Below are 24,806 nucleotides of genomic sequence, written 5' to 3' on the forward strand. Positions count from 1 at the left end.
CTCTAAGCAGTTTTCACATGTTAAACACATTGAATCCTCCCCAGCAACCTAAGAGGTAGGTATTATCATACCTCAACAAAAAGAAAAATTACTATTAAATTATTCTCTAGGGCCAGGCGTGGTGGCTCACACCAGTAATCCCAGTACTTTGGAAAGGCCAAGGTGGGAGGATCACTTGAAGCCAGGAGTTTCAGACCAGCTTGGGCAACATAGAAAGACCCTATCTCTATACAAGTTAATCATAAAGAAATATAAATAACAGCAGAAAGATTTTTTTTTTTGTCTATCAGATTGGAAAATATTAAAAAGAATAGTGCTGTCTGATGCCGATGAGCTGGAGGGAAATGCTATCGATTGGAGTATAAATTGGTAGATTCCTTTTGGAGATGAAGTTGTCAAAATCTATTAAAATTTAAAATGACCATTTCCTTTGATCTAGCACATGAGAATATATCATAAGGAGCTAATAGGATAAGTATGCAAAGATAATATATGGGAATATTTTAAAGGATTATTTATAATGGCAGAAAATTGGAAACAATCTAAATGTCTTTCAGTAGGAGAGTGGTTCAATAAATTATGCTACATTTCCTGCACTGACTCTGTAGCCCTTAGAAGAGATCAGGTTCATCTTTATCAATTGACACGGACAGGTGATGACACCAAGTGAAGAAAGAAATAAGTTGCTGAAAAGCGTATGTAGTATGATCCTATTTATATGACTCATATGTATTTAAAAATACAGAAAGATTCACCAAAATGTGGAAAGAGACTCAATAGAGATTATGGAGATATTTCTGGAGAGTAAAATTACTGGGAACCTTTCATTTTCTTTATATCATCCACATTTTTTAAAAAATAATCATCGAGATAATTCTAACAGAAGTGAAAATCATATGTAGTCAGAAAAAAACTTATACACATACACATACATCTCCATTGTAGGGGAAGAAAAAGAATGGTACTATATGCTATGCATTCTTTGGTGTTTTGGTAAATAGTTATGGAGTGCTTGCTGTGTAGCAGGTGTTGCTCTAAGCAGTTTACACATGTTAATAAACACATTGAATCCTCCCCAGCAACCAAGCAGTAGGTATTATTATCATAATTCCCATTTTATAGATGAACAACAGAGAGGTTAAGTAACTTGACCAAAGTCACACAGCTAGTGGATAGCACAGCTGGACTTGAACCCAAGTAGTCAGGCTCCTGACCCCATGCTTTTGGCCATTCTGAGGTAGGCATTGTGATCGCCTCGTCAGAGGGCATGAAATGGGAGATTCAGAGAGGCGAAATTACCTGTCCAAGGTCACACAGCTTGTCAGGGATGGAGCTGGTATCCAAGCTCAGATGTGTGGGTCACAGACCCAGTCTCTGGGCTGCTACTGCTCTGGAGCCAAGTCTGTGCACAGCAGAAGCAGGAGGACGATGGACCTGCTGATGTCACGGGGCAGGCAGGGGCTTTCCCAGTCCCTGGCTGCCCCCTACTGGCAGTAGGTGAAACAGCGGGGCCCTGGGACAAGTGAGTACAGGGCCTGAGGGCACAGACACAGGACTGAGCCCTTCCCTCCCCTCTCCAGTTCTCTGTGGACATTGACTCCGACCTGGTGGAAGAGCTGCCTGCCGAGATCGAGCTGTGGCTGGTGCTTGTGGCCGTGGGTGCGGGGCTGTTGCTGCTGGGCCTGGTCACCCTCCTGCTGTGGAAGGTTAGCACCCAGCCCGCCCTGGGACCCCCACCCCGGGGCCTCCTGCCAGCACACTCTCCCTCCTGCACCTCCCCATCCCGTTCCTCATTCCATCTCACCCCCCAACTCCTCCCACCTCCCCAGCGTCCAGCCCTTCCTGGGTTAGTGGAAAGGGGGGCCCGGGAGCCCTGGCTTCTGGCCGCACCACCAAGCTGGGGCTGGGACCCCAGCACCCAGGCTCCCCCGCCCCAAGCCCCAGCCCATGAGTGCTGCTGGCGAGGATGCCCCACACCCCCCTGATGGCCCCCACCTGCTCCCCTCCGCAGTGCGGCTTCTTCAAGCGAGCCCGCACTCGCGCCCTGTATGAAGCTAAGAGGCAGAAGGCGGAGATGAAGAGCCAGCCATCAGAGACAGAGAGGCTGACCGACGACTACTGAGGGGGGCAGCCCCCCGCCCCCAGCCCACCCGGGTAACACGGCCTCCGGGCCCTCTTCCCCGAGCCCCATGGCTGGCCGGGGCCTGACTCTGTCCTGTCTGCTCCTCTTCCCTCCGGGTCCGCTCTGACCTCACCCTGTCCCCTGACGTCAATGAGTGGGCCACACTGTCTGACCCCCGCCAGCCCCCTGGTCAAGCTCTCACCTGCCTCCCCATGGACCCCTCAGGCACTTGGGACCCCAAGAGGAAGCCATAAAACCCTCCCCGTGATGACTCTGGGGATTGGGACAGGGTCAAGGCCAAGGCTGCGCCCCATCTCTGTAGGCCACAGGGCGCATCCAGAATGATTCCCCCCTCTGTTCCCACCTGGGGGGGGGACTAGCAGAGAACCTGCTCCAGGGAACCAGCACTTTTCCTCCTGAGCACCCACCCCTCTGGGATGACAAACTGACAACCCCCACCCCTCCTGGCCAATCCGTCACCTGTCTCTGCAGCTGCCCCTCGGTCTCCATCTGCCTCTTCCTCTCACCTCTGCCTTCCTCGACTCCTCCTTCCTCTGGAGCCTGGGTGGGGAACCTCACCCTCCCCGGTTCAGTGCAGGGAGATGGGCGTGTTGCAGTCAGGGGTCCTGGCTTCAAGGACTTCTGGGTGTAGGAGGAAGAGGCTGGCGCTTCTTCCCACTGGCCCGAAGGCTGGATGCTGACGCATGTTGTCTTCTCCCCCAACACCAGTGTGACTTCTTTAAGCGGACTCACTATTACCGGATCATGCCCAAGTACCACGCGGTGCGGATCCGCGAGGAGGAGCGCTACCCACCTCCAGGGAGCACGCTGCCCACCAAGAAACACTGGGTGACCAGCTGGCAGACTCGAGACCGATACTACTGACATCGTCCCAGATCCCACCCTCCTCCCCTGCCCCCATCTCCCCTTTCTTCCTATTTATCATAAGTTATGCCACTGACAGTCCACAGGGACCACTGCCTTGGCTGGCGCCAGCAAGCTCAGGCACACACACCTCTTCAAGCGCATGCACGTGCTGTCTGGCCACCGGCATCTCTCTGCAGGGGGGCTGGAGCCGTGGACCTCGCAATGCCCAGCACACTGCAGCCCTGAGTCCCAGACACACATGGGCCCACTGCTCGTGGACTGTGCTTGTGCATCATGGATGGTGCGTGGACATGCCACGTCCCAGCACCGCCTGTGCCAAAACCAAGCCAAAGGGCCTCCACCAGAGCCAGGAGGAAAAGACCCCCATGTGGTGACACCTGCCCGTTTCACACTGGATCCAACTTGAGCCACAGTCACTGGATCGACTTTGCTGTTGGGAGTAAAACTACTGACAGGGAGCAGCCCACTGGGCCCCCGGGTGCAGCTCCCCAAAACCCAGGCCAGAGAGCTGGGGGTCCTGCCTAAATTCGTCCAGGAAGCATTTGCAGGACCTGGAGTGCTCAGACCCAAGAGCAAATGAACTAGAAAGAAGGTCCCAGAATGGCTTTCTTTGATGGATCTCTGGGAAGCCTCTCTCCTTGGCCACAGACTGAACTAGCAGGGAACGCAGCCTGAAAGGACAAAGACAGACACGCCGCCAGATAGCCTGGACACACTGTGCTGGATGGGACTGCCCTGGAGCACAGTGGGATCCTCCAGAGAGAGGAGGGGACCAATCCTGGGCCAAGCAGACGTTGGAAGGACACAGAAGAGATGCTACTGCTGACTCCCCACTACCAGCCAGCCGAGAAGGGCCTGGAGGGACCCTACGAGACCACGGAGGGAGCGACGCTTGAATGTAGAGCAGGGAGGGAGCCCTGTCCCTGCCCCATCTGGCCAGACCCCACTCTGCCCCCACTGACCATGGGCTGGGGGCCTAGAGCTGGAGTTCTTGGCTAGCCCTGGCTTTCAGAGCCAACCTGGCTCTGCCCTTCCATCATGGGCTGAGTCCTAAGACCCCTTCTAGAAGTTGAGGCTGGTTCCAGAAAACCTCTCCTGACCCATTGGCAACCTACTCCCAGCCTCTACCCTCTTCCATGGTACTGTAGCAGGGGGCGCCCTCCCCCTCCTTGTGCCTTCTTTGTACATAGGCTTCTCACAGTGACCAATAAACAGCTCCCAGTTTGTACGTGCTGCGTCCACCTCCACCCTCCCCACCCCTTAGCAACGCCTGTCTGATCTGAATGGATAATGGCGTCATCCAGCTGACCCCTAGGTGGACAAAGCGAGCTGCGGGGACTTGGAGGTTTAAGTGAAGATTTACAGAGGACACAACGGCCCCTGCTCTCAGGCATGGCCCCATCCTAGGGATGGTCATAGACACACAATTGAGGTCCAGAGAGGGAGATGAAGGAAGAGACCCGAGTAGACTGGATGGATCCAAAACAGCTTCTTAGAGGACTGGGCGGGGGCCCTGGGTGGGGGCGAAGCGGGGCAAGGGGTGGTGGTGTGCAGGGTCGGAAGAGGTAGGAGGCCGCTCTGCTGTAGGAACAGCTAGTCCCAGTGGGCAGAGGAGGGAGGCCAGGTACAAGGGTGGAGAGAGGAGAATGCTCAGTCAGTGATTGAATTCGGATAAGAGCCTGCGTTTCTGCCTCTGTTTCCCCACCAGCTCCCCTAGACACCATGGAAAGATCAGAAGGTGAACAGGTGACCCAAAGCTGCAAAGACTGAAAGGTTGTAGTGTCCACCCCCAGGCTCGGGCAGGAGTCCCTGGAGCTCTGATCTTTTGGAAGCTGCTCAGGAGTGCTTGAGTACCAAGCTTACGTAGCCACATCATTTGGATCAAGCCCTCGCTTTGCTTCCTGCCATTTCCTGGGGTTCCCGGAGCAGCTTCCTCCTCTGCCCTCAGGTTGTCCCCTCCACGCAGGCCTGGGGAATGCAGCGAGGCTGCTCTCCCCATGACTTCTTTGAACTTGATTGTGGCATAGGTCCTTAATTTTCTCCAAGTCTATGACCTTTGGTGAGCCTTCACTGAAGGCTGGAAATTACTACCCAGAGAAGCCTACAGGCAGAACCCAGGTTCAGGTACTCTCAGAGTCCACAGACCCAGGCTGTTCTGGGAGCCTTCCAGCCTCCTCCCTGTGTTTGCTGCAACTCTCTCCACCAGGGCCCAATGCCCACCCCTCTCCCCTCATCTCACTCCTTCATTTCCTGTGCTGGGATTTTTTTTTTTTTTTTTTTCTGGAGACAGCATCTTACTCTGTTGCCCAAGCTAGAGTGCTGTGGTGTCAGCCTAGCTCCAGCAACCTCAAACTCCTGGGCTCAAGTGATCCTCCTACCTCAGCCTCCCAAGTAGCTGGGACTATAGGTCAGCACAATGATGCCTGACCACACCTGGCTAATTTTTTTTTCTATTTTTAGTGGAGATGGGGTCTTGCTCTTGCTCAGGCTGGTCTCGAACTCCTGACCCAGAGTGATCCTCCCACCTCTGGCCTCCCAGAGTGCTAGGATTACAGGCATGAGCCACCGTGCCCAGCCTCTATGCTGGGATTTGCCCTTCCCCGGGATGATTGACAATGGAATGTCCAACTCCCCCAGGAAAACCCCACCCCTTACCCAGAATGGCCAAGCTCTCAGAACTCAGAATTCAGAGACCTCACTGTTTTCCAGAATATGGGATTCACTTCTTTGGGAATAACACCATATATGGGCTGTCAAAGCCCAGCTCAGTCCTGTCCTTACAGCCACTTCCTGCTTAAGACAAGGGGGTGTTTACACATCCCTCTGGCCAGTGTCCCATCCCCGACCCCTCCTGGGAGCCACTGCTTGGGAGACAACACACACACACACATACACACACACACTCTTGAGGATAATAAGTCATTTTCAGGACTAGTGCACCTAAACTTTTATGAAAGAAACATACTCGGCAGAGAGGCAACAATGCCCACTTTAAAAGGACCCTCCACAATTCCAAGCTCCTTGAGGTCCTTGGAGATGTGGCACCTCCAAACTGGTCCAGAAGAGGGTCTTGGTTCTTGCATTACTAAAAGGACTCATCAAGGTGGTTCTCCCCAACCTGGGCACATGTGGGATTGCACATCCTAGACTTAGGCCCTCCCTATTGGATGAGGCCATGTGACTAATTCCAGCCAATGACTTGTAAGCAGGAGGAAAGTGGTGCTCACTTCTGGGCTGAAACATCGACTTGCTGGTGGGAAACCCTCCCAGATCTCTCGTCCCTGCCTCTGCCACTGTGGAAGCCTGTGTGGGGATAAAGTTTCTGTCAGTCTGAGGCCCTGAGAGCCCCCCTCCACCAACCCACACTGTACAGACAGTGGGGCATTTGGAGATTGGGGTTTTTCCCATTACCACAGCGTCGGCTAACCTGGCCTACTGATACACCACAGCATACCACTCCTGTTCCCACCCTGCAGCAGTCTCTGCAGAAGAAATTTTTATCCCAGTACAAACCCACCTGTGGAAGTCCAGCTTTAAGGTGAGGATTGTGGGAAATCTCTTCCCCTCTCCTACAGTTAGCCTCAGAGGTCATGGCCTTTTCCTTGTTACTTTATTGTTGTTGTTATTGTTGCTGTTGGCAGAGATGGGGTTTCACTATGTTGCCCAGGCTGGTCTTGAACTTCTGATCTCAAGTGATCCTCCTGCCTCAGCCTCTCAAAGTGCTCGGATGACAGGCATGAGCCACCACACCCAGACTGTTACTTTAATTTTGACAACAATAGTAATTGCTAGGTACGGGGCTAGGCGTTTTGCATATAATATCCCATATATTCTTCGGGCACTTGAAAACTGCACTCACCAGCGTTAGCAATCACCTCCTAACTGCCAGCCCAGTGGATGTGTAATGGTCCTCCCTGACATCTCTATGGCATGTCTCCCTGCCGACCCCACTTTTTTTCACCCTATCCGCCCTACTATGTGCTCGGCACTGTGCCTGGTGCTGGAGAGAGAGTGGTGAATCTACAGACACAACCCCTGTCCTACGGAGCTTAAAGTCTAGTGGGGAAGACAGATGAGTCAGTAAACAATTCCTGCTGTGTGTGATAAGAGCTAACATGCTAAGATCAGGAGATCTCAGGGGCCCTTGAAAGGAGCCCATAACCCAGCTGGGTAGGGTCAGGGAAGGCTTCCATGAGGAAGGGGTGACTAAACAGCTAAGACCTGAAGAATGGGTGAGTGAAGATGAAGAGAAAGAATGATCCAGACAGAAGAGACAGCATTTACAATGGCTTGGAGCTTAGAGGCTGGTTCAAGGCAGCAGACAGGGATGGCTGGGAGGAGCAGGCGAATGGAGGGAGAGGAAGAGAGTTAAGCCAAAGCAGACCACGAACAGCTGGAAAGGCACTGAGGAGGAGTAGAGTGCCACTGAGAGGCCGTGAGCAAGGAAGTAACAAGGTCAGTTTTGCAGTTGAGAATGATCCCTGAGTCTCAGTTTCCTCATCTATAAAACAGGGATAATAATAGTACAATAGCGCTGTCTTGAGAATTAAGTGAGATAATGCGTGCAAACAGTGCCTGGCACATAAGTGATTTTCATTCAGCTAAGAGTCCCTTCCATTGTGAAGCCGTGCTTTGTTTGGCCCTACGGCAATCACATTCCGTTATAACTAATTATTTACTTATGCCGCTGTCTCCCACACGGAGAGATGAAATGATAGAGGAAAAGGGCCGTGTCTTGATCCTGTGTGCTTTCGGTTCCCAGCACAAAGCCTAGCATACATTAGGCGTTTATTAAGTGTGGCCCAATGACCCAATGGTGGCAGAGCAAAGCTTCCAAGTGGCCAGTCGGGCCCTAGGCCCAGCATGGGACATACCTCGTTTGACCGCAAGACGGCGCACTACGTGTCCTCCCGGCGAGGCGGGTCCGCAGGGGCCGGGCGGTCTCCTCGTCCCCGGACACATCGCCTCCTCGCACCTCTCCCCAGGGAAGCCGGGTGCCAAGAAGGTTGCTTTCCCCGGTGGTCGCGCTACACGTCCAAGGCTTTGTGTTCAGTCGGGTGAACTAGGTAATAATAAAATGAAAGTGTTTCGAAAACCGACACGGTGTAGCTGCTGCCCCCACCGCCACTAGTCGTGGGGGTTTGACCCCGGGTGTCTTTGCACTGGAAAAGCAGAACGCCGCCGTTTCGGAACCTCCAGATCTTTGCGGAAGCGGGTGGGCTGCACCTATGTACGACGCATTAGGATAGGCCTACGTCCTGGTTCCGAATTTTGCAAATATTCACGAGCTAGGTCACTGTTATCTGGACTGGGAACCCACAAGACCCGTGAAGGGAGAGCAGGTAAAGCTCAGGACAGGTGAGACAGGTACCTGTGGGGGTAAAGGGGTTAGTTGGAAGCCACCTAGACAATTCAGGGGAGGAAGTTAGAAGGACCCGGAAGGTGACGAGCAAGAGGGATCAAGAGAAAGGCAGCAGTGGAAGAGGAAGCCACAGGGCCGGCGGGCCCCACCCCTCGGAGGGAAGGGGAGCGAATGCACGGGAGGCGGATCTCCGCGCAGCCTCCCCAAAACAACAGGCCGCCGCGACACGCACGGGGTTAAGGGGGCGGGCCCCGAGGGAAGCCACGTGCCGGGGCGGAAGGCTATTGGTTCTCCGGGAGTTGTTTGTGCGCGGCCATTGGCGACGTCGGGGCGCCGCGGCGAGCCGATTGGCTGGGCCGTGGAGGGCCCGCCGGGGCAGCGGGTGGGAGGAGGCGGCCGGACCGCGTCGCTGGGCCGGGCCGAGCCGAGCCGAGCGCGAGAGCTGCCCGCGCGGGGACCACAGCCGGAGCCAGAGCCCGAGCCGCGGCCGCCGCTGCCATGCGCTGGGTCCGGGCGCTGCTGAAGAATGCGTCCCTGGTAGGGGCGCCCAAGTACATCGAGCACTTCAGCAAGTTCTCCCCGTCCCCCCTGTCCATGAAGCAGTTTCTGGACTTCGGTACGCAGTGAGCGGGAGGCGGCTGGCTGCGGGGGCCCGCGGGTGGCTGGGAGGACGGAGGAGAGGAGAGGCCCTGAGTGACAGGGAAGGGTTGCCTGGAAGAGTACAGGCAGGAAGGGGTTAACGGGGAGTCAGGGCCGGCCGGGTCCCTGGGCTGGACTGTTAATGGGAACCGGGGCACTGGGAAGGAGGGGTCCAAGGTGGCTTCCGGGGCTTTGTGAGGGGTCTTAGAGAGTAAGGGGCGGTGAGGCCTCGATGTTAGGGCAGGAAGGGAGCGGGGTGGTATCCAGGCACTAAAGGGGTAGCGAGGGTTGTCCTGATGACTCTGAGTGGGAGACAGAGAGAAAATAAGGGGCATGCTGGCGGGAGGAACAAGGCAGGGTTGGGAGGTGCAGCCATCTGGAAGGAGACCTGGGCCGGTCCAGAAGGTTCAGACACTCTTGGGCAGAGAGTGAGCGAGAATGAGGGGGCAGTGGGGGAAGGGGGCTCTTTCAACAGAAGGTGCCAATGGGAGGGAGGCCCCTGCCTAGTGAACCTCCACCCTCTGAAAGAGCTGGACCCCAGCCGCCCTAGCGGGCAAGGACACTTGAAGATCAAATCTATTCCAGCTTGGGAGCCTGTCCCCAGCTAGGCAGGGGCCTGGGGCACCATGAGGTAGAGTCAGGCTGCCTGTACCCTCTTCCGGCTACTCCTGGGTTCCTGGGTCAGGATCATCCACCACCAGCATTCTGGGGGTGGCTCTGGGACAGGAGGAAGGCTGTGCCAACGTGGCGGCTGAAACAGGCATTGTGTGGGCCCTGTCTGTCTACACGGTATTTCCATGGTGCCAGCTGGAGATTGGGGGTGGAGGGACGGTCTCTCAAGAGTTGAGTTGATAGTGCCTAGCTTGAGTTACAGCTGCGTCACTGATGGGATGGGAGTAGGGAGGTGGCAGCCAAGACATAGGGCACCTGTTTCCAGGACTTGTCTGCCTGTGCCCCTGCCCTGTTTGAGTCCTGAGCTTCTCTGATGCAGGAAAGCCTCCCGGGCCTGCTGCTCCCAGCCCCTAGAAGATATCCCCCAAAACTGGACCCTAGTAACAGAAATGGCACAGTTGTGAGGGGCTCACAGTAGAGTTTGGTCTACTTGTAGTTACAGTAGGGGAAACTGAGACCTTCTAAAGGATGATGACATGCCTTGGGTGTCAGAGGTGGAAGCAGAGTCTGGACTGGATTTCAGGTCTCCTGACTCTAAGACAAGGCCATATGCAGACCTCTGCCCTCTTCATCTTGAAGCCAGACCCAGGAGCAAGGCATCTGGACTCCCATCCTCAAGCCCCGTTTGCCTCATACATAGCTGGGCGTTGATACAGAGGCAGCTCTGCTCAGACCAGCCTGGGTCAGGTGGCCTGGGCCAGAGACAACACTGGGACCCTGCAGCCGTGGTGGCCGAGGCATAGCTGCCCTCAGCTAGGCTTTCCATGGGTAGGGATGGATTTTCCAGGCTCCTCTGCCCCCTGGATCAACCCCCAAAGTGAGTGTCTGCTGGGAGGGAAGGAAAGAGAAACAAGGTGATGAAGGCCAGAGGCAGCTTCAAATGGACCCAGGAGTGGCCCTGTCCCCTGTGGCTAGGGCAAGCAGGGTTCAGCTGGGGTTGGGGAGAGGATGCCAGCCACTGAAGTATTAGGCTCCATGGTGTGGGAGGCTCAAGCACAGCAGGGGATGGGGACAGCTGCTTTGCTGTGCGCCCTTGGGCAGGTCACTTCCCCTTTGACCCCTCAGTCCATGAAGGGTTTAGCTGACTGCCCCTGGAGATGGTTTGTGGCTCTGTGGGCTCACCTCCATCTCTCCCACCAGGGTCCAGCAATGCCTGTGAGAAAACATCATTCACCTTCCTCAGGCAGGAGCTGCCTGTGCGCCTGGCCAACATCATGAAAGAGATCAACCTGCTTCCCGACAGGGTGCTGAGCACACCTTCGGTGCAGCTGGTACAGAGCTGGTGAGCCCCCTGCCTCTGCCCTGCACCTCCCGCTCCACCACCGGGTGTCCCTGGGCTCAAGGATAGAGTCTCCATGCTCCCAGCAGCCTTGGGGAGTGGGGTTTGGGGGCAGAGGGGAGGCACAGGGGCTCCAAGAGGCTGGGGAGTTTCTCAGGGTCATGTGGGAACCCTAAGCCAGAGCAGGGACGCAGGTCACGCTCCTAGCCTCCGTTTCTGTGGGACAGCCCTATTCTTACCACCCTCCTTTCTCTGGAAACTCAGGATCCACCCAGGAAATCATAGTTTTCACAGCCAAAATCCCAAGTCAGGCTAATGTGAGCATGAGCCACCAGCCCTGGTCCTGCAACCCCAGCGCCTGTTAGGCAGTATTTGCTTGGGTAATGTTTTGGGAAACAGAAACGAAACAAATATTTGAACAAATTGTATAGTTCAAGCTGCAAGACAGACTGGTTTTGGATGTTGGAAAATAAACAGACACAGGGTTGGCACAGTACCCTCCTGAAGAGGGACAAAGACCAAAAGTTTATTGCATATAGCAGTGGGAGCAGAGGGAAAGGCTCAGCAGAGTTTGCTAAAGAACTCTGTCCCTGGTGAAGTAACTGAATGGCATTAGCCAATGGCTGGTCACATGAAGAATAAACTAGAGTGTCCTCTGTCACTGGGCATGTAAATGGCTAATCCTCATTGGTCTTTAGTGGCGCCTGTGCAGAAATCTCCTGGCTCTCCTGGACCTGTCGTATGGTACGGTTGTGGTTTCCTGTTAGACCCAGGAGCATGTCCCATGCCTCCTCTGAGCCCAGCACCATGCTGGGTCTAAGAAAACAGCAGCAGCTGCCCTCAGGGAGCCCAGGACCCAGAGGGGAAGATGAAAGTCCTCACCCAGGCAGGGCGCGCTCAGTGCAAGATAACTGGTTGTAGGAGCAGTGAGCTGCCGAAGAGTTGGTTTTATTTAAGTTACGAATCAAAACATTGTTGAAAAGAAACATTGACTGGGTTTTATTTCCCTCATTACGGAAGTATAACACACTCACTTTGACACTTGGAAAACACAAAAAAGTAGATACAAGAAAGTGCCAGCCACTACCCTCTACCCCATAACCAAACACTGTTCAGGTTTCAAAAGATTTATTGGTGCCCTTCCAGCACTTTTTCTGTGCATGGACTTGTGCATACCTGACTTATCCTAATTAAGTGAGATATGGTCAGGGACAATGTTGGACACACAGGGCCCGGTATACAGTAGGTGCACAGTGAATGCTGGTTGAATGAGGTGTGGGGAACTTGCAGTGGACAAGAGGAGGGGACTTGTTACTGCACCATACAGGGTACCTAGGCAAGCCCAGAGCTAGACGGAAGGTCAGGGCATTCCGTGCTAAACGAACAGCTTGGGCAAAGGTGCGGAGACAGGACAGGACCCGGCCAGGGCAGCCGAGAACGTACTTTGGGGATATTGTGCTGTGAGTGCAGGCTGTGAAGGTGGGGTGGGGGGATGGAGCACAGAGCCTGGTTTTCATGTAGCCCAACCAGGTCACCCCTTGCTGTGCCCTGCCCCTTGGAGGTCCAGGACCTCTGAGCCAGCCAGCATTTCCCACCATGGAGTGGTGCGAAGTGCTGGGGAGGAGACAGAAGGTGCCATCTGTTCTCCCCAGCCCTTCTCCGGCTCTGTCCGGCTCACTGACCTGGCTGCCTCTCTACCTGGCCCTTGACTCTAGGACAAGGCTTCTCAGGCCCCTCCCAGGACAGCGTGTTCTTGGGAGAGCTGAGGGTTGCAGGAGGAGGACAGGGGGCCGCTGAACTGCCCGTGACTCCCCCAGGGCCCCTGCAGAGTCCCTTCCTGAAAATCAGTGACACATGTGAGGGCTTGGCCTGACTTTTTCCTCCCTCAAAGCTTGGAAGTAATGTCAAGTAACAGCAGGAGGGAGTGAAGTTAGACCAGAGAGAACGCTCCCCCGGTGGGTGATTCATCTTAGAGGAGCAGGCCCAGGGCTCACTAAAGCATCCTGATACACTGAAGAGACAGCCTGCTGAGAATGTTTCCTGGGACAATGGGCATCAGCTGCAGCAAGAGAGACTGAGGTGTGAGGGCAAGGAGGACTTCCTGACAGGAAGGAGGTGGCTGCCTGTGAGAGAGTGGAGATCTCTTTCTCTAGGAGAAACCCCCTGCCTGTTGGGACGGATGGAGGTGGTGGAGGTGGGCAGGGTCTTCACGAGAGAAAGGGGTGACTTACCAGGGCACCTCGCAACTAGCTGGAGTCTGATGAACAAGGAGCAAGACCTCCCCTTGGGAACACAGAAAAGCCCTGTACGAACGCAACTGCTCGTAGTGGTAACGGTTAGCGTGCGGGAAGAGCTAATGGAGGGTCTATCAGCTGGGGAGAGGTTGTAGGCAGAATCTCTGTGAGCAGACTGAAAGTTCCTGGTTCTGAAGAAACCTGATAAATTATTTCAGCTGGCCAGACTGGGGGTGGCGAGCTGCTGTTCAGAGGTGACTGGACGGCGGGGGAAAGCCCTAGCTTTGGCATTGGCATGCTTGACTTTGAGGCTCGAGACACTCAATCCTTGGCAGGCCACGTGGCCTCTCTGAGCCTCAGCTTTCTCATCTATAAAATAGGACCCATTCTCTTTCTGAGCGTCAAATGCCACTGGCCAAATGCCACTGCTAGACGTGAAAAGTGCGCAGGCCTCTACCAACACTAGCCCTGTCCCCAAGCTTCCAGGCAGCGGCACCTCCAGGCCAAAGATGACGTCATTGTGGTGAGCTTTCTCAGACAAGGGAGCCATAAATAATGACGATAACAAAAGCAAACATGCCCTGAGGGCTTGCTGTGTCCCACAGCTGTCCTAAGTGTCTGCAGGTAGTAGCTCATTTAATTTTCACAGCCTTACAAAGGAGGCCTTGTTGTCATCCCATTTTTTGGATGAGAAACTGAGGTTCTCAGAGGTGATGCAACTTGGCTGAGAGACTCTGGGAGTAAGTGGTAGAGCCAGGGTTCAAACCCAGGGTGGATCTAGATCTTTCTGGGGGGGAGAGGAAGAAGGCTGCCGGGATGCGGGGTCAGAGGCGTCCACGTTCAAGGTGCAAGTGCAAGTCTGTGGGAAAGTAGGATTCCCTTTACAAAGATTGTTTCGCAGCCGTGTTGCTGGAGCGCAGAAGGGACGACCTTAGCGCCTCTCAGTGGGGCTGGGCTTCCGGAAAATGCAGGGTTAAGTGAGAGCTGTAGAGTAGAATCAAATGACAGTGAGTCACTGCTGTCACTAAGAGTCTTCGTAGGTGGGAGGCAGTATGGCCGGCACCTTCTCTCCAGCCTCCCTCGCCTGCGAGCAAGATGAGTGGACCCCAAACCCTGCCTGTGGGGCTCCCCACCCCCACCCTGTGGGAACCAGTCCTTGCCCTTGAGAAGAATAACAACCCGGGGGCGTGGCTCTGGCACCAGGACCTGCTGCACCGGGAGCTGGGGCTTTAGCTCGCTGACTTCTCAGCCCCAACTGCACAGCTACGACTGGCATAACTGGAGCAGAAGCTGAGTAGGAACGACACTCACTGAGCACGTACTCGCTGCGCCATCTCCTCTGTCTACATCCGGGCCCACGCAGTGCTTACTGCTGTGAACCGCATTTTACAGATGGGGACCCGAGCGGCTCAGTGGCCTCTTTAGGGCACAGCCAGCAGCGGAACCCAAGCCTGCTTGGCTCGGGGCTGTGCCTGCCGCCCTTCCACGCAGCCAGGACCCTGCCACTCTCCCCTCAGTGCAGCGAGCCAAACTCCTCACCACCTTGCTCACACCCTTGTCCCCACCAGCTGTGGACACCACTGCACAGGGCACACCCTTGCACACACCCACAGGCGGGGCACACACATTAAGACTTAAACACACGGCCTCTCCGGCTCCCACACAGGCCTGCAGGGCCCTCCTCCCCCTACCCCACCGCCAGGCTCATTCCCACATCCCTACACTCTCAGCCCCCCTCTGCCTCTGCCTGTGCTCCCCACCTCCTGCCTCCCAAACCCAGGGCTCCGGACTGGCCCAGGGCCCCAGAAGAAGGGTCTGGGTGGATCTCCACGTTACCTTGGGCCAGGGTTGGAAGCTCCAGATCTCACCAGGGGCATCCTGGTGGCCTTGTTACAGCAGTGGTCAGCAGGTCAGAGGCCCTGGGCCTTCCCCAGGTCTTGCGGGTGAACACTGCCTGTTCTGCCTGGAAGTGCCTGTCTATCACTGCGCCACTGCGTTCAGGCCTCCCCTGTCTAAGCCCCATTCTCTCTCTGGCCCACCAAGGGGTGGGCAGCCCAGGAGCCAGTGCAGCTCGGTCCCCAGTGTCTCTTTCTTCAGGACCAAGGGTGACATCTGGTGTGCCAGGCACCTGGGGGGCTTCGGGACAGAGGCAGGGCCCTCTGGGGAAATCCTTCTCATCCTCTCCGTTCCGAGAGCAGCCTAGGACTGCAGCCCTGAAGGAGCGGCCCGTGAAGGTGGCAGGCAGGGACTCCACACCTGCTTCCCAGCGCAGGAGGCCGAGGCCTGGGGCCGTGGTGGCAGGCGCTGCCCGTTGTCAGTCCATGTGGCAGCAGTGCTCTTTGCTCCACTTTGGTGCGTGTTACCAGGCCCCATTTCTGCTCTCCAGGGTTCATTGAGCAGCCACAAAGGGGGCGGTGCCTGCAGCTGGAGCACTGCCCTACCCCTTGGCTGGGACTCTGACCCTGCCCACCCACCCCAGCCAAGCACAGGGAAGGAGTGGCCTCCTCGCTCCAACCCCCTCCATCCCTACCTGCCCTCTGGGTCTCGGGAAGAGGTCCCAGGGCCCCACTCTGCAGCTGGCTCCTCCCCTTCCTCTCTCTACCTGCCCACCAGCACTGCACACTTGCGGGTTCTCTCTCCAAATCCCCTCTCCCTCTAAGCAGCATGTGAACATGAAGCTTCATCCTGATCATGCTTGGGGAACAGGCGGTCTGGAGTCACCAGGCCATGGAGTGGCAACCCCAGCCCTGTATGTTCACTTCCTTGTCACACAGCAGTAGCGCCTCTGCCCAGGGTTATCATAGCGGTTAAGGTGGGGAGCAGGGAAGCTCAGTCGGTGCCCAGTAGACACTGCCATCGTCGTCCCTGTCAGCAGCAGCATGGTCAGGGCCGGTGGACATGGTGAGCACTTGGCCCCATGGTGTAAAGTTGGAGTCCCACAGACCTGGGTTTGAATCCCAGCCTGCTGCTTACTGTGTGGCCTGGGGTATATTACCTGTCCTGTGGTACACAGGGGAGAAGAAGGGCTATCATTATGTTATTATTAATTGACTTGATAAATATTTATTGGACAGTAAACAAGACAGGCACGGTTCCTGTTCTCGAGGCACTTACATTCTTGGTGCTGGGGAGTGGGGAATGGGGCCTTCCCGTATCTGCAGAAGGAGGGACATGCCTTGTGCTCATCAAGGCTGTTGGAAGATGAGAGACCCTGTTGAGACTCTGGGCACAGGTGGGCACTAGGTATGTGTCAGCTGCTGTTCTTTTTTATTTTTTGAGACAGAGTCTCGCTTTGTTGCCCGGGCTAGAGTGAGTGCCATGGCGTCAGCCTAGCTCACAGCAACCTCAAACTCCTGGGCTCAAGCGATCTTTCTGCCTCAGCCTCCCGAGTAGCTGGGACTACAGGCACGTGCCACCATGCCCGGCTAATTTTTTCTCTATATATGTATTTTGAGTTGTCCAGATCATTTCTTTCTATTTTTTAGTAGAGATGGGTCTCGCTCTTGCTCAGGCTGGTCTCAAACTCCTGACCTTGAGCGATCCACCCGCCTCCGCCTCCCAGAGTGCTAGGATTACAGGTGTGAGCCACCGTGCCTGGCCCAGCTGCTGTTCTTATCCAGGGAGACTGAGGCGAGGTCTTGGGAGTTTAGGAGTGCCATTCTGACTGTCCGCTGGGGTGGCAGGGATGGCGAGGTGGGCTCTGAGAGGAAGCTGATCTTTTCTGCTATGTGGGACCCCACCCCGTCAGCAGCTGCAGCTCCCCTGGTCGGGCTCTGTGCCTGGCCCTAGGCAGGGAAGGCAGGAGGGAGCTCCAGGGCTGAGACAGCCCCATCCCTGCTGGCAGTGGTGTGGCTCTCCAGGGCGTAGGGGACACAAACATGATGTGATTCAGAGCCTACAGTAGTAGGAAGGTGTTGGGTGCCACCACAGAGCTCAGAGGATGCACTCAGCTGTTGACAACTTTTGAGCCACCATTCATAATAAGAGCAAGCATTTAGAGAGCGCTCACTATGTGCAAAGCACTGTGCTAATTAGCACATTTAATCCTTACCAAAAAGCAATGGTAAGTAGGTGTAAAAACCCCCATTTTCCCAATGAAGAAACTCAGGCCCAGAGAGGTTCCACGATTTACCCCAGGCCACACAGCTCAACGTGGAAGAGAGCCAGACCTGAGACTTGCCAGCTGCAAAGCTCCTCCTTTCACCCTCTTCTCTGCTGTCTTAGGCCAGAGAGGGAAGAGCGCAGTGGCTCAGCTTAAGGGGAAGGCATTCCGGGCAGAGGGTACCGCGTGAACAGCGGCTTGGAGGTGAGACTTGAGCAATGTCACTGCTGCCCAGTGCCGGGGACTGGAGTGGGGAGTCTTCATTGTGCCACTTGCCAGCTGTGGGCTGCCTTGGGCCTGCGCGAGGGGCTGGTCCCTGCCTGACCACCCGGTCCAGGTTACGGTGGAGGCCGAAGCGCTGTGGACGCGAGAATGATTCCCGAGGTGGTGGGGTCTTTTCTAGAGTCACTAAAATGCAACAACAGCCCCGCGGGGCAAATAGTAGGAGCTGCCTCCGTGAAGGGGCCCAGAGAGGTTGACGGACCTCCCGCTTTGTCCCACGGCAGGCCCTTGCTCCAGCCTCCCCTCCCCAGCATCAGCCTCAGTCTCCTGATCTGTGAGGCCTCTTGGGTGGGACGATCTCCAAGCCCCTTCTGAGACTATTCTAGGATTCCAAAGCAAAGGCACTATAAGGGGGACCAACACATTGGAGGTTTCTTGCATAACTGACTGGGTTGTCAGGGAGACTGGCGTACAAATGAAACGGATAGAGAAAAATTGCGATATGGCTTGTCAGCAGGTACAGCTCCGTGGGCTGCCCGCCGCAGGGCAGCACAAGAGTGAGGTCCCGATGAGTGGGCAGGGAGGGGGCCTAGCCAGGCCCAAGGCTGAGGCTGTGCCTCCTCCCATCCCCTGCGCACAGGTATGTCCAGAGTCTCCTGGACATCATGGAGTTCCTGGACAAGGACCCCGAGGACCACCGTACCCTGAGCCAGTGAGTGGGGGCTCTGGCTGGGGGCGGGAAGGCAGTTGTAGGCGAAGGGCATCTGGAGTCACAGCCCCAGGGGCAGAAGTGCCAGCAGGATGGAAGAAAAGACCCTGAGCTTCCGGGTCATCCAGGCTGGTGGGCGAGACACCCACTCCATTCTCAGTGTGCCCTGAGTCTGACGGGTGAGATCCAGGCCCTGCACTTGGGAGGACCGAGAACTCCGGGCTTTTGAGCAGGAAAGCTGTGGGTCAGGCAGCCGGGAGATTCGGGATGGGCTTCGGAAGGAGCAGGGAGGGCATTGTGTGCCCGTCAGGTTGGGAACGGTGGCGTGGGCGAGGACACCATGACTCTCCAGAAGTGGTCAGAAGTGGAGCCTGAGGGCGTCCCCAGGACTGGGCTGGCTGGGGGTGAATATCTGCCCTCCCCTGCAGGTTCACTGAAGCCCTGGTCACCATCCGGAACCGGCACAACGACGTGGTGCCCACCATGGCACAGGGTGTGCTCGAGTACAAGGACACATACGGCGATGACCCTGTCTCCAACCAGAACATCCAGTACTTCCTGGACCGCTTCTACCTCAGCCGCATCTCCATCCGCATGCTCATCAACCAGCACAGTGGGTGCTCGGGCCGCGGGAGGGGGCGACCAGCATGGTGGGCGCTCGGGCCGCGGGAGGGGGTGACCAGCGCGGTGGGTGCTTGGGCCGCGGGAGGGGTGACCAGCACGGTGGGTGCACAGGCTGTGGGAGGGGGTGACCAGCGCGGTGGGTGCTCGGGCTACAGAAGGCGGTGGTGACCAGCACGGTGGGTACACGGGCTGCGGGAGGGGTGCTGGGCCCCGGTGGGCAGCAGGGGCACATCATCCAGCTATTTCAGCGGCCTCAGCCGCCATTCAAGACCCCAGAAAAGGAGTTACTGCTTCCAAAATGGAAAAAGAAAATGGCAGCATTGAAATTTATTGTTTTAAATGTTTATAAAACATAAAATTATGTCACATCTTTAAAAATTTTTCTTCAGTATTCATAGAAGGTCTCATTACGTTCAAAATCAGTTTGTTTAGAGTTTCTTATTCCAGGAGAAGTCACTGTGATTGTTGAGAAATTACAGCCGTTGTAAATGAAACCAGTTCCTCGTGCTCAAATAATTCCAAAAGTAGGATCATATAAGTTATCATGTTCCAGCAAAAGACAAGAATAAATGTGATGTGGGGTGCGGTGTGAGGGTGAAGAATGCTCCAGGCCTGCGAAGGTCCAAAACTGGCCTGAGCGAGGGGGTGGAGGGGTCAGGGGTCAGGGAAGACAGGGCAGAAGAAAGGGGTGCAGCTTTAGGACTGGAGCCCACAAAGGCATTAGCGGTGCAGGTAGAGAGTAGGGGAGCCCTGGAGGAAGACGGGGTGCTGGGGCCAGGCTCGGTGGCCCAGCCCACAGCCTCCTCCCCCACCCCACAGCCCTCATCTTTGACGGCAGCACCAACCCGGCCCACCCCAAACACATCGGCAGCATCGACCCCAACTGCAACGTCTCCGAGGTGGTCAAAGGTGAGCCATCCCTACTGCGCCTGGCCCGCAGAGGAGCCCCGGGGCCCCCCCGCCAAGCTCACCTGGCCAGGGGATGACCCATTCCCCAGTGAGCGGGCCACGGCCCCATGGGTTTTATGCTGGTGACTCCCAGGGTCAGTGTCAAGAGGACTGCCCGTGGGTGGGCCGCCCATGCCTGACTGGCCCCGTCTTCTCTCAGATGCCTACGACATGGCCAAGCTCCTGTGTGACAAGTATTACATGGCCTCACCTGACCTAGAGATCCAGGAGATCAATGGTGAGTGCAAGGCTGTGTGTGTCGGGGCTGGGGACATAGGACAGCATGGTGAGATGGGGAGGAGGAAATGGACAGTTTCCTAGGCGTGGAGAAGCAGAGCTATTATTGTATTATTCTTGTCAATTCATTTGATGAATATTTAGGAAACTGTAAACAAGACAGGCAAGGTCCCTGTTCTCGTAGAGCTCATGTTCTTGGTGCTGGGGAGGTTGGGGAATGGGGCCTTTGAGCCAGGAACCAATAAATAAATACAGATAATTTCAGATCATGATAAATGACAGGAAGGACATCAAATGGGGTGCTGCAATGAGTGATGTCTTAGCCTGGCTGCCTTCCCAGAACCTCAGTGCCGGTGACTTTTTCGAGGAGGTTTCCCTTTCGCCAGCCCCCGGGGGGTGCCCACAGCTGGCTGCCCACCCCCGGGTCTCGGTTCCAGCCTGGAGGAAGGGAAGGAGGGTGTGGAGAGCAGGGCCCAGGAGTCGTATACCGCCCTACCAGGAGTGACCTGGCTGCGCCAGCTCAGGGGAGGACGGGGATTTAGTTTCTCGCTGGGCGGCCATGTGCCCAGTTAAAACTCTGGGGCAGGGGTTGCCTTTTGATAGAAGAAGAATGGTCGCAAGTGTCCTGCTTTGGGTAAGGTAGTTGAGTGGTGACCTCTTGACAATGCCCCGACCTTTGGTCTTGATCTTCCCTGCAGCAGCCAACTCCAAACAGCCGATTCACATGGTCTATGTCCCCTCCCACCTCTACCACATGCTTTTTGAGCTCTTCAAGGTGAGCAGGCCGGGGGCTGTCCCTCGAGGGAGCGCGGTCAGGGCCAGCTGCTCCCATGCATCTCTGACCTCTTCCCCTCTGCAGAACGCCATGCGGGCCACCGTGGAAAGCCACGAATCCAGCCTCGTTCTCCCACCCATCAAGGTCATGGTGGCCTTGGGCGAGGAAGATCTGTCCATCAAAGTATGTGACCCTTGGGCTTGAAGACCGGAGAGCATTGGGGGTGGGGCCCTCCCTCCTGCCTGGGGTGGGCTCTCCTTTTCTTCCATGTGGTGGGCAGATCCCAGGGTGGGGAAGGCCAGGAGAAGGTCAGGGGTGGGCGTTGGGGGGAACTGAGCTCTGGAGGGTCCCTGACACGTCCCATCTCCCCCAGATGAGTGACCGAGGTGGGGGTGTCCCCTTGAGGAAGATTGAGCGACTCTTCAGCTACATGTACTCCACAGCACCCACCCCCCAGCCTGGCACCGGGGGAACCCCGTTGGTGAGATGGCTTTGCTCCTGTGCCCGCCCACCTCTGAAGGATGCTGTCTCTTCATTTCTCACTTCCTCATGTCCACGTTCCCTCCGCTCCTGTGTGCTGTCGGTCACCTCCCCTGAGTCTGGGCCCCCTGTTCCTCCTGTGTCTCCCCACCCTGCACACACCTACCTGCCTGTCAGGTGTCTCTCTGCCACCTCCCTCCCCACTCTATCCCCCTGAACCCCCCATTGCTGCCTTTCTCCTGGCGTTGTGTAGCTTACTATCGCCTCCCTGTTTGGGAACTTGAGACTCAGAGAAACCCCAGGACCTGCCCAGACCTCCTCTCCCCACCCGGCCCTTCTCCCTCACTCCATGACTCCCTTCATCCCACACCCTCCTTCCGCCTCAAAGCCTCTCTCCTGCTCCATCCCCACCCTAGCTGTGGGAGCCCCTTGCATGCTCAGCCTCCTCACTGCTACCCTCCTGCCCCCTGCAGGCTGGCTTTGGTTATGGGCTCCCCATTTCCCGCCTCTACGCCAAGTACTTCCAGGGAGACCTGCAGCTCTTCTCCATGGAGGGCTTCGGGACTGACGCGGTCATCTATCTCAAGGTGAGGGCCCTGCCTGAGAGCCCGGCTGGAGGAGGGCTTCAGCCTGCTGCTAGGTTTCCTGTCCGCCTCTCCAGTTCTTGCCAGGTTCCAGACTCTGAGAACCAGAGCAAAGCTACAGGTCCTCAGCCTGAATAACCCCACCCTCCAGAGACGTACAACTTGGCAAGGAATATCAGGGGTCCGTGGTCCATGATTAAGACCCCTGTTCTGGCACCCTTCCCTTGTTAGACCCAGAAGGAAGTGGCGGGACCACAGGTCTTGCCATTCAGTTCAGAGGGGAAGACGGAGTCCCAGAGTTGGTCACCTTGTCAGGGTCACACAGCCCAGCCTCCTCCCTCTCCCTCCCTGACCCTTGCGGGGAGCAGCTTTCTTGAATGGACCTGAGCAGGACACAGAAGAAACAGACCGTTCCATGGGTCTTTCTAGGCCCAGGACAGTGGTCTCAGCCAGTGGCTGGTGGCTGGGATGAGTGTGGAGTGGGGCGTGTGGGTCAGAGGCCAGCATGACCCACCCTGGGGAGAGGGTGGTCTGCTGAAGGGTGGGCAGGGCGCAGGGAGGGGGAGAAGCTGACCCTGCCGCTCCCCAGGCCCTGTCCACGGACTCGGTGGAGCGCCTGCCCGTCTACAACAAGTCAGCCTGGCGCCACTACCAGACCATCCAGGAAGCCGGCGACTGGTGTGTGCCCAGCACAGAGCCCAAGAACACATCCACGTACCGCGTCAGCTAGGGGCCACCACTCACCCGCACCTGAGAGGGTGGCCTGCTGTCTCTGGGTCCGGCCACCACGGTGACCCTCCCCACCCTCAGGGGTGGGTTCTCCCTGATGACCAGGTTCTGTCTCTATGGAAATCACCATGGCAACTGGTCTGTGGTGGTCCCTAAGTGCCAATCTGTCTCCGTGGAGGGCTCCTGGCGGTCTCCTGGTGTCCAGTGTCTGTGGGTGATGCCTGAGGATTGGGGATGTCTCCACTCTGACGGGGTGTCCCAGAGACATTTTTCCACGCAGTCCTCCTCTCTGAAACCAGGGCTGTCACTTTGCTGCCAGGGGTCCTGGGTCTCCCTCACCACCCTGGCCATCCAGGTGGATGTCCCCCGCTTGCCTTATCCCCCAGCCCACACAGGTGCCCTGCCCTGGTCCGTAGTCAGTGTTAGGAGGGGGCTGGCTGGTGCCCCCAGATCTGGGGGCCGAGTGGGAAAGGGGATGCGCACTGGACACCTGTCAGAGACCTGGTCCTGCTCCCTTGCCCTCCACTCTGGGCTTTAAGGTCAAGGTTGGGTGGTGGGGGGTTCCCACCCAGGGTCCGCCCCTAAGAGGAAGCTGGGAAGACCCAGAGGTCGCCCACCCAGCCAAGCTGCTTGAGGCCCTGCAGGCAGCCTTGGCAGTGTTTGTGCCACCGCCAGTGCCCCCCCCCAGCATGTCCGTACGTGCACACACCCACTTGGTCCCACCTGAGTTCCAGACCCCACCCCCCCCACCGTGCCCGGACACGGGTGCTCAGCGTGGCTTTCTCCCTAGAACACGCTATGTATATAGCTAGTTTTATAGCCCCGAGTGCCCCACCCTCCCCTTAGCACACAGGGGGTTAAAGCTGTGTGCCCCTCCCAGTGGCTGTGATGGTGACAGGAACATCCACAGTAAAGAGGAGACTGAATGAGTGTGCGGCTGGGCTGCATTCCTGGGGGGAGGGGAACACACACAGAGACCAAGGTACCCTGTGACCAATGCATGACGCACTCGGGATGTCCAGCCCAGCTCGGGGCCTGAGCCAGGGTGCACGGTGAGTAAGCGCCAGGCAAAGCCGTCCGTTCAGAACACTGACAGCCCAGCACCCAGGGACAGACCTTTCACTGCACTACACTCAGGGCACAGCACAGTCCCCAAACCCGGCCTAGTCCCCCAACTGGGCAGACAGGTCACTGGCACATCATAGTGTTTATTGAAATAAATTGAGAACCGCCTCCCCCCTTCACATGCAGGTGAGCACCCTCTAGAGCTCTGGATGGCTTCGAGGACAAGGGTGCCTCTAACCTCCCAGCGGCCCTGCTACCAGGCCCAGATGGTGCCAGTGTCCCCATATCTCAGTATCCCTCTGAAGCCCCTCTCCCGGCAAAGATGGCAGAGGGGAGGAAAGGGCTGAGTCCCAGGGCCAGCGCCCTGGCCATAAGCCACAGCCCCTGGGCAGGACTGAGGGGAGTCAGCATGCATTGGGTCCTGCCCACCACTCCAGGCAGGTTTGAGGAGGTGGAGGGGGAACTCTAATCAGAAGCCCCCCGGCCCCATTGGTAACTCTGACCAGTGCCCTGGAAGCTGGGCTGGCTGCTGGCCAGCGGTGCACCTGGACATTTTCTTAAAAGGACAGATGCCACCCCCAGGCTGCAGAAAGACTCCACCACCCCATGAAGGAGCTGTCTGAGCCTTCCTTGCGGCCCAGCAAACCAGAGCCTGCACCGTCTGCCAGTTCTGGAGCCCGCTGAGGCCCCAACAATGACCAGGGCAGATGGAGAGCTGATGAACCCTTCCAACCCAGCAGCTTCCAGGGACCCCCAGACGTTGCTCCTCTGCCTGGCCGGGGTGAGGGTTCACTAGTTCAGTGCCGCCTAGGTCTTGGTGGGGGGTGTCCTCATTCCCAGCAGCTCCCGAGTTTGCTCTGCCCCCAGAGCGGGCTCAGGCACCCTCTGAGGGAGCAGCAGGAGAAGTGGGTCCTGGCTTGGAGAACGGGTCAAAGGCCAGGCCTTAATTGGGCCCCAAGAGGCACTGACCTGCGTGGACGTCATCTGGCACCCACTGGGACCCATAGGACAGCCGGGGGGAAGGAAGGAGAGGGTGTCATCGTCCCTCCCTTCTCCTAAAGTCCTTCAAAGATCAAGCGTATCCTGTGCTGCTTTCTCTGCTCTCCTACTGAGGAGTTTGGCTGGGAGTCTACCC

The 24,806-nt window shown here is 56.7% G+C and overlaps 2 protein-coding genes across 3 annotated transcripts in view; both read left to right on the plus strand.

The window, feature by feature from the left end:
- The window catches only part of ITGA3 (integrin, alpha 3 (antigen CD49C, alpha 3 subunit of VLA-3 receptor)), a 28,560-nt gene extending 24,322 nt beyond the window's left edge, over window positions 1-4,238 (plus strand). Inside the window, exons 24-26 of one of the 2 annotated variants that reach the window (XM_012662132.1) lie at window positions 1,581-1,706; window positions 2,012-2,154; window positions 2,852-4,238. In XM_012662132.1, the coding sequence (XP_012517586.1) occupies window positions 1,581-1,706; window positions 2,012-2,122 (237 nt within the window). In that variant the 3' untranslated portion in view covers window positions 2,123-2,154; window positions 2,852-4,238. The remainder of the gene's footprint in view (window positions 1-1,580; window positions 1,707-2,011; window positions 2,155-2,851) is intronic. The other variant, XM_012662122.1, reaches the window with a different exon arrangement.
- A 4,455-nt stretch (window positions 4,239-8,693) lies between these two features.
- Window positions 8,694-23,536, plus strand: PDK2 (pyruvate dehydrogenase kinase, isozyme 2). The gene is made up of 11 exons (XM_012662142.1): window positions 8,694-8,988; window positions 10,824-10,965; window positions 18,161-18,232; window positions 18,658-18,842; window positions 19,673-19,762; window positions 19,962-20,039; window positions 20,737-20,813; window positions 20,898-20,996; window positions 21,187-21,294; window positions 21,767-21,880; window positions 22,467-23,536. The coding sequence occupies exons 1-11, from the start codon at window positions 8,871-8,873 to the stop codon at window positions 22,605-22,607; spliced, it is 1,224 nt and encodes a 407-aa protein (XP_012517596.1). The 5' UTR covers window positions 8,694-8,870; the 3' UTR covers window positions 22,608-23,536.
- The last annotated feature ends 1,270 nt before the right edge of the window (window positions 23,537-24,806 follow it).

This window comes from Propithecus coquereli, unplaced genomic scaffold (genome assembly GCF_000956105.1).
Source record: "Propithecus coquereli isolate 6110/MARCELLA unplaced genomic scaffold, Pcoq_1.0 Scaffold119, whole genome shotgun sequence".
Lineage (NCBI taxonomy): Eukaryota > Metazoa > Chordata > Mammalia > Primates > Indriidae > Propithecus > Propithecus coquereli.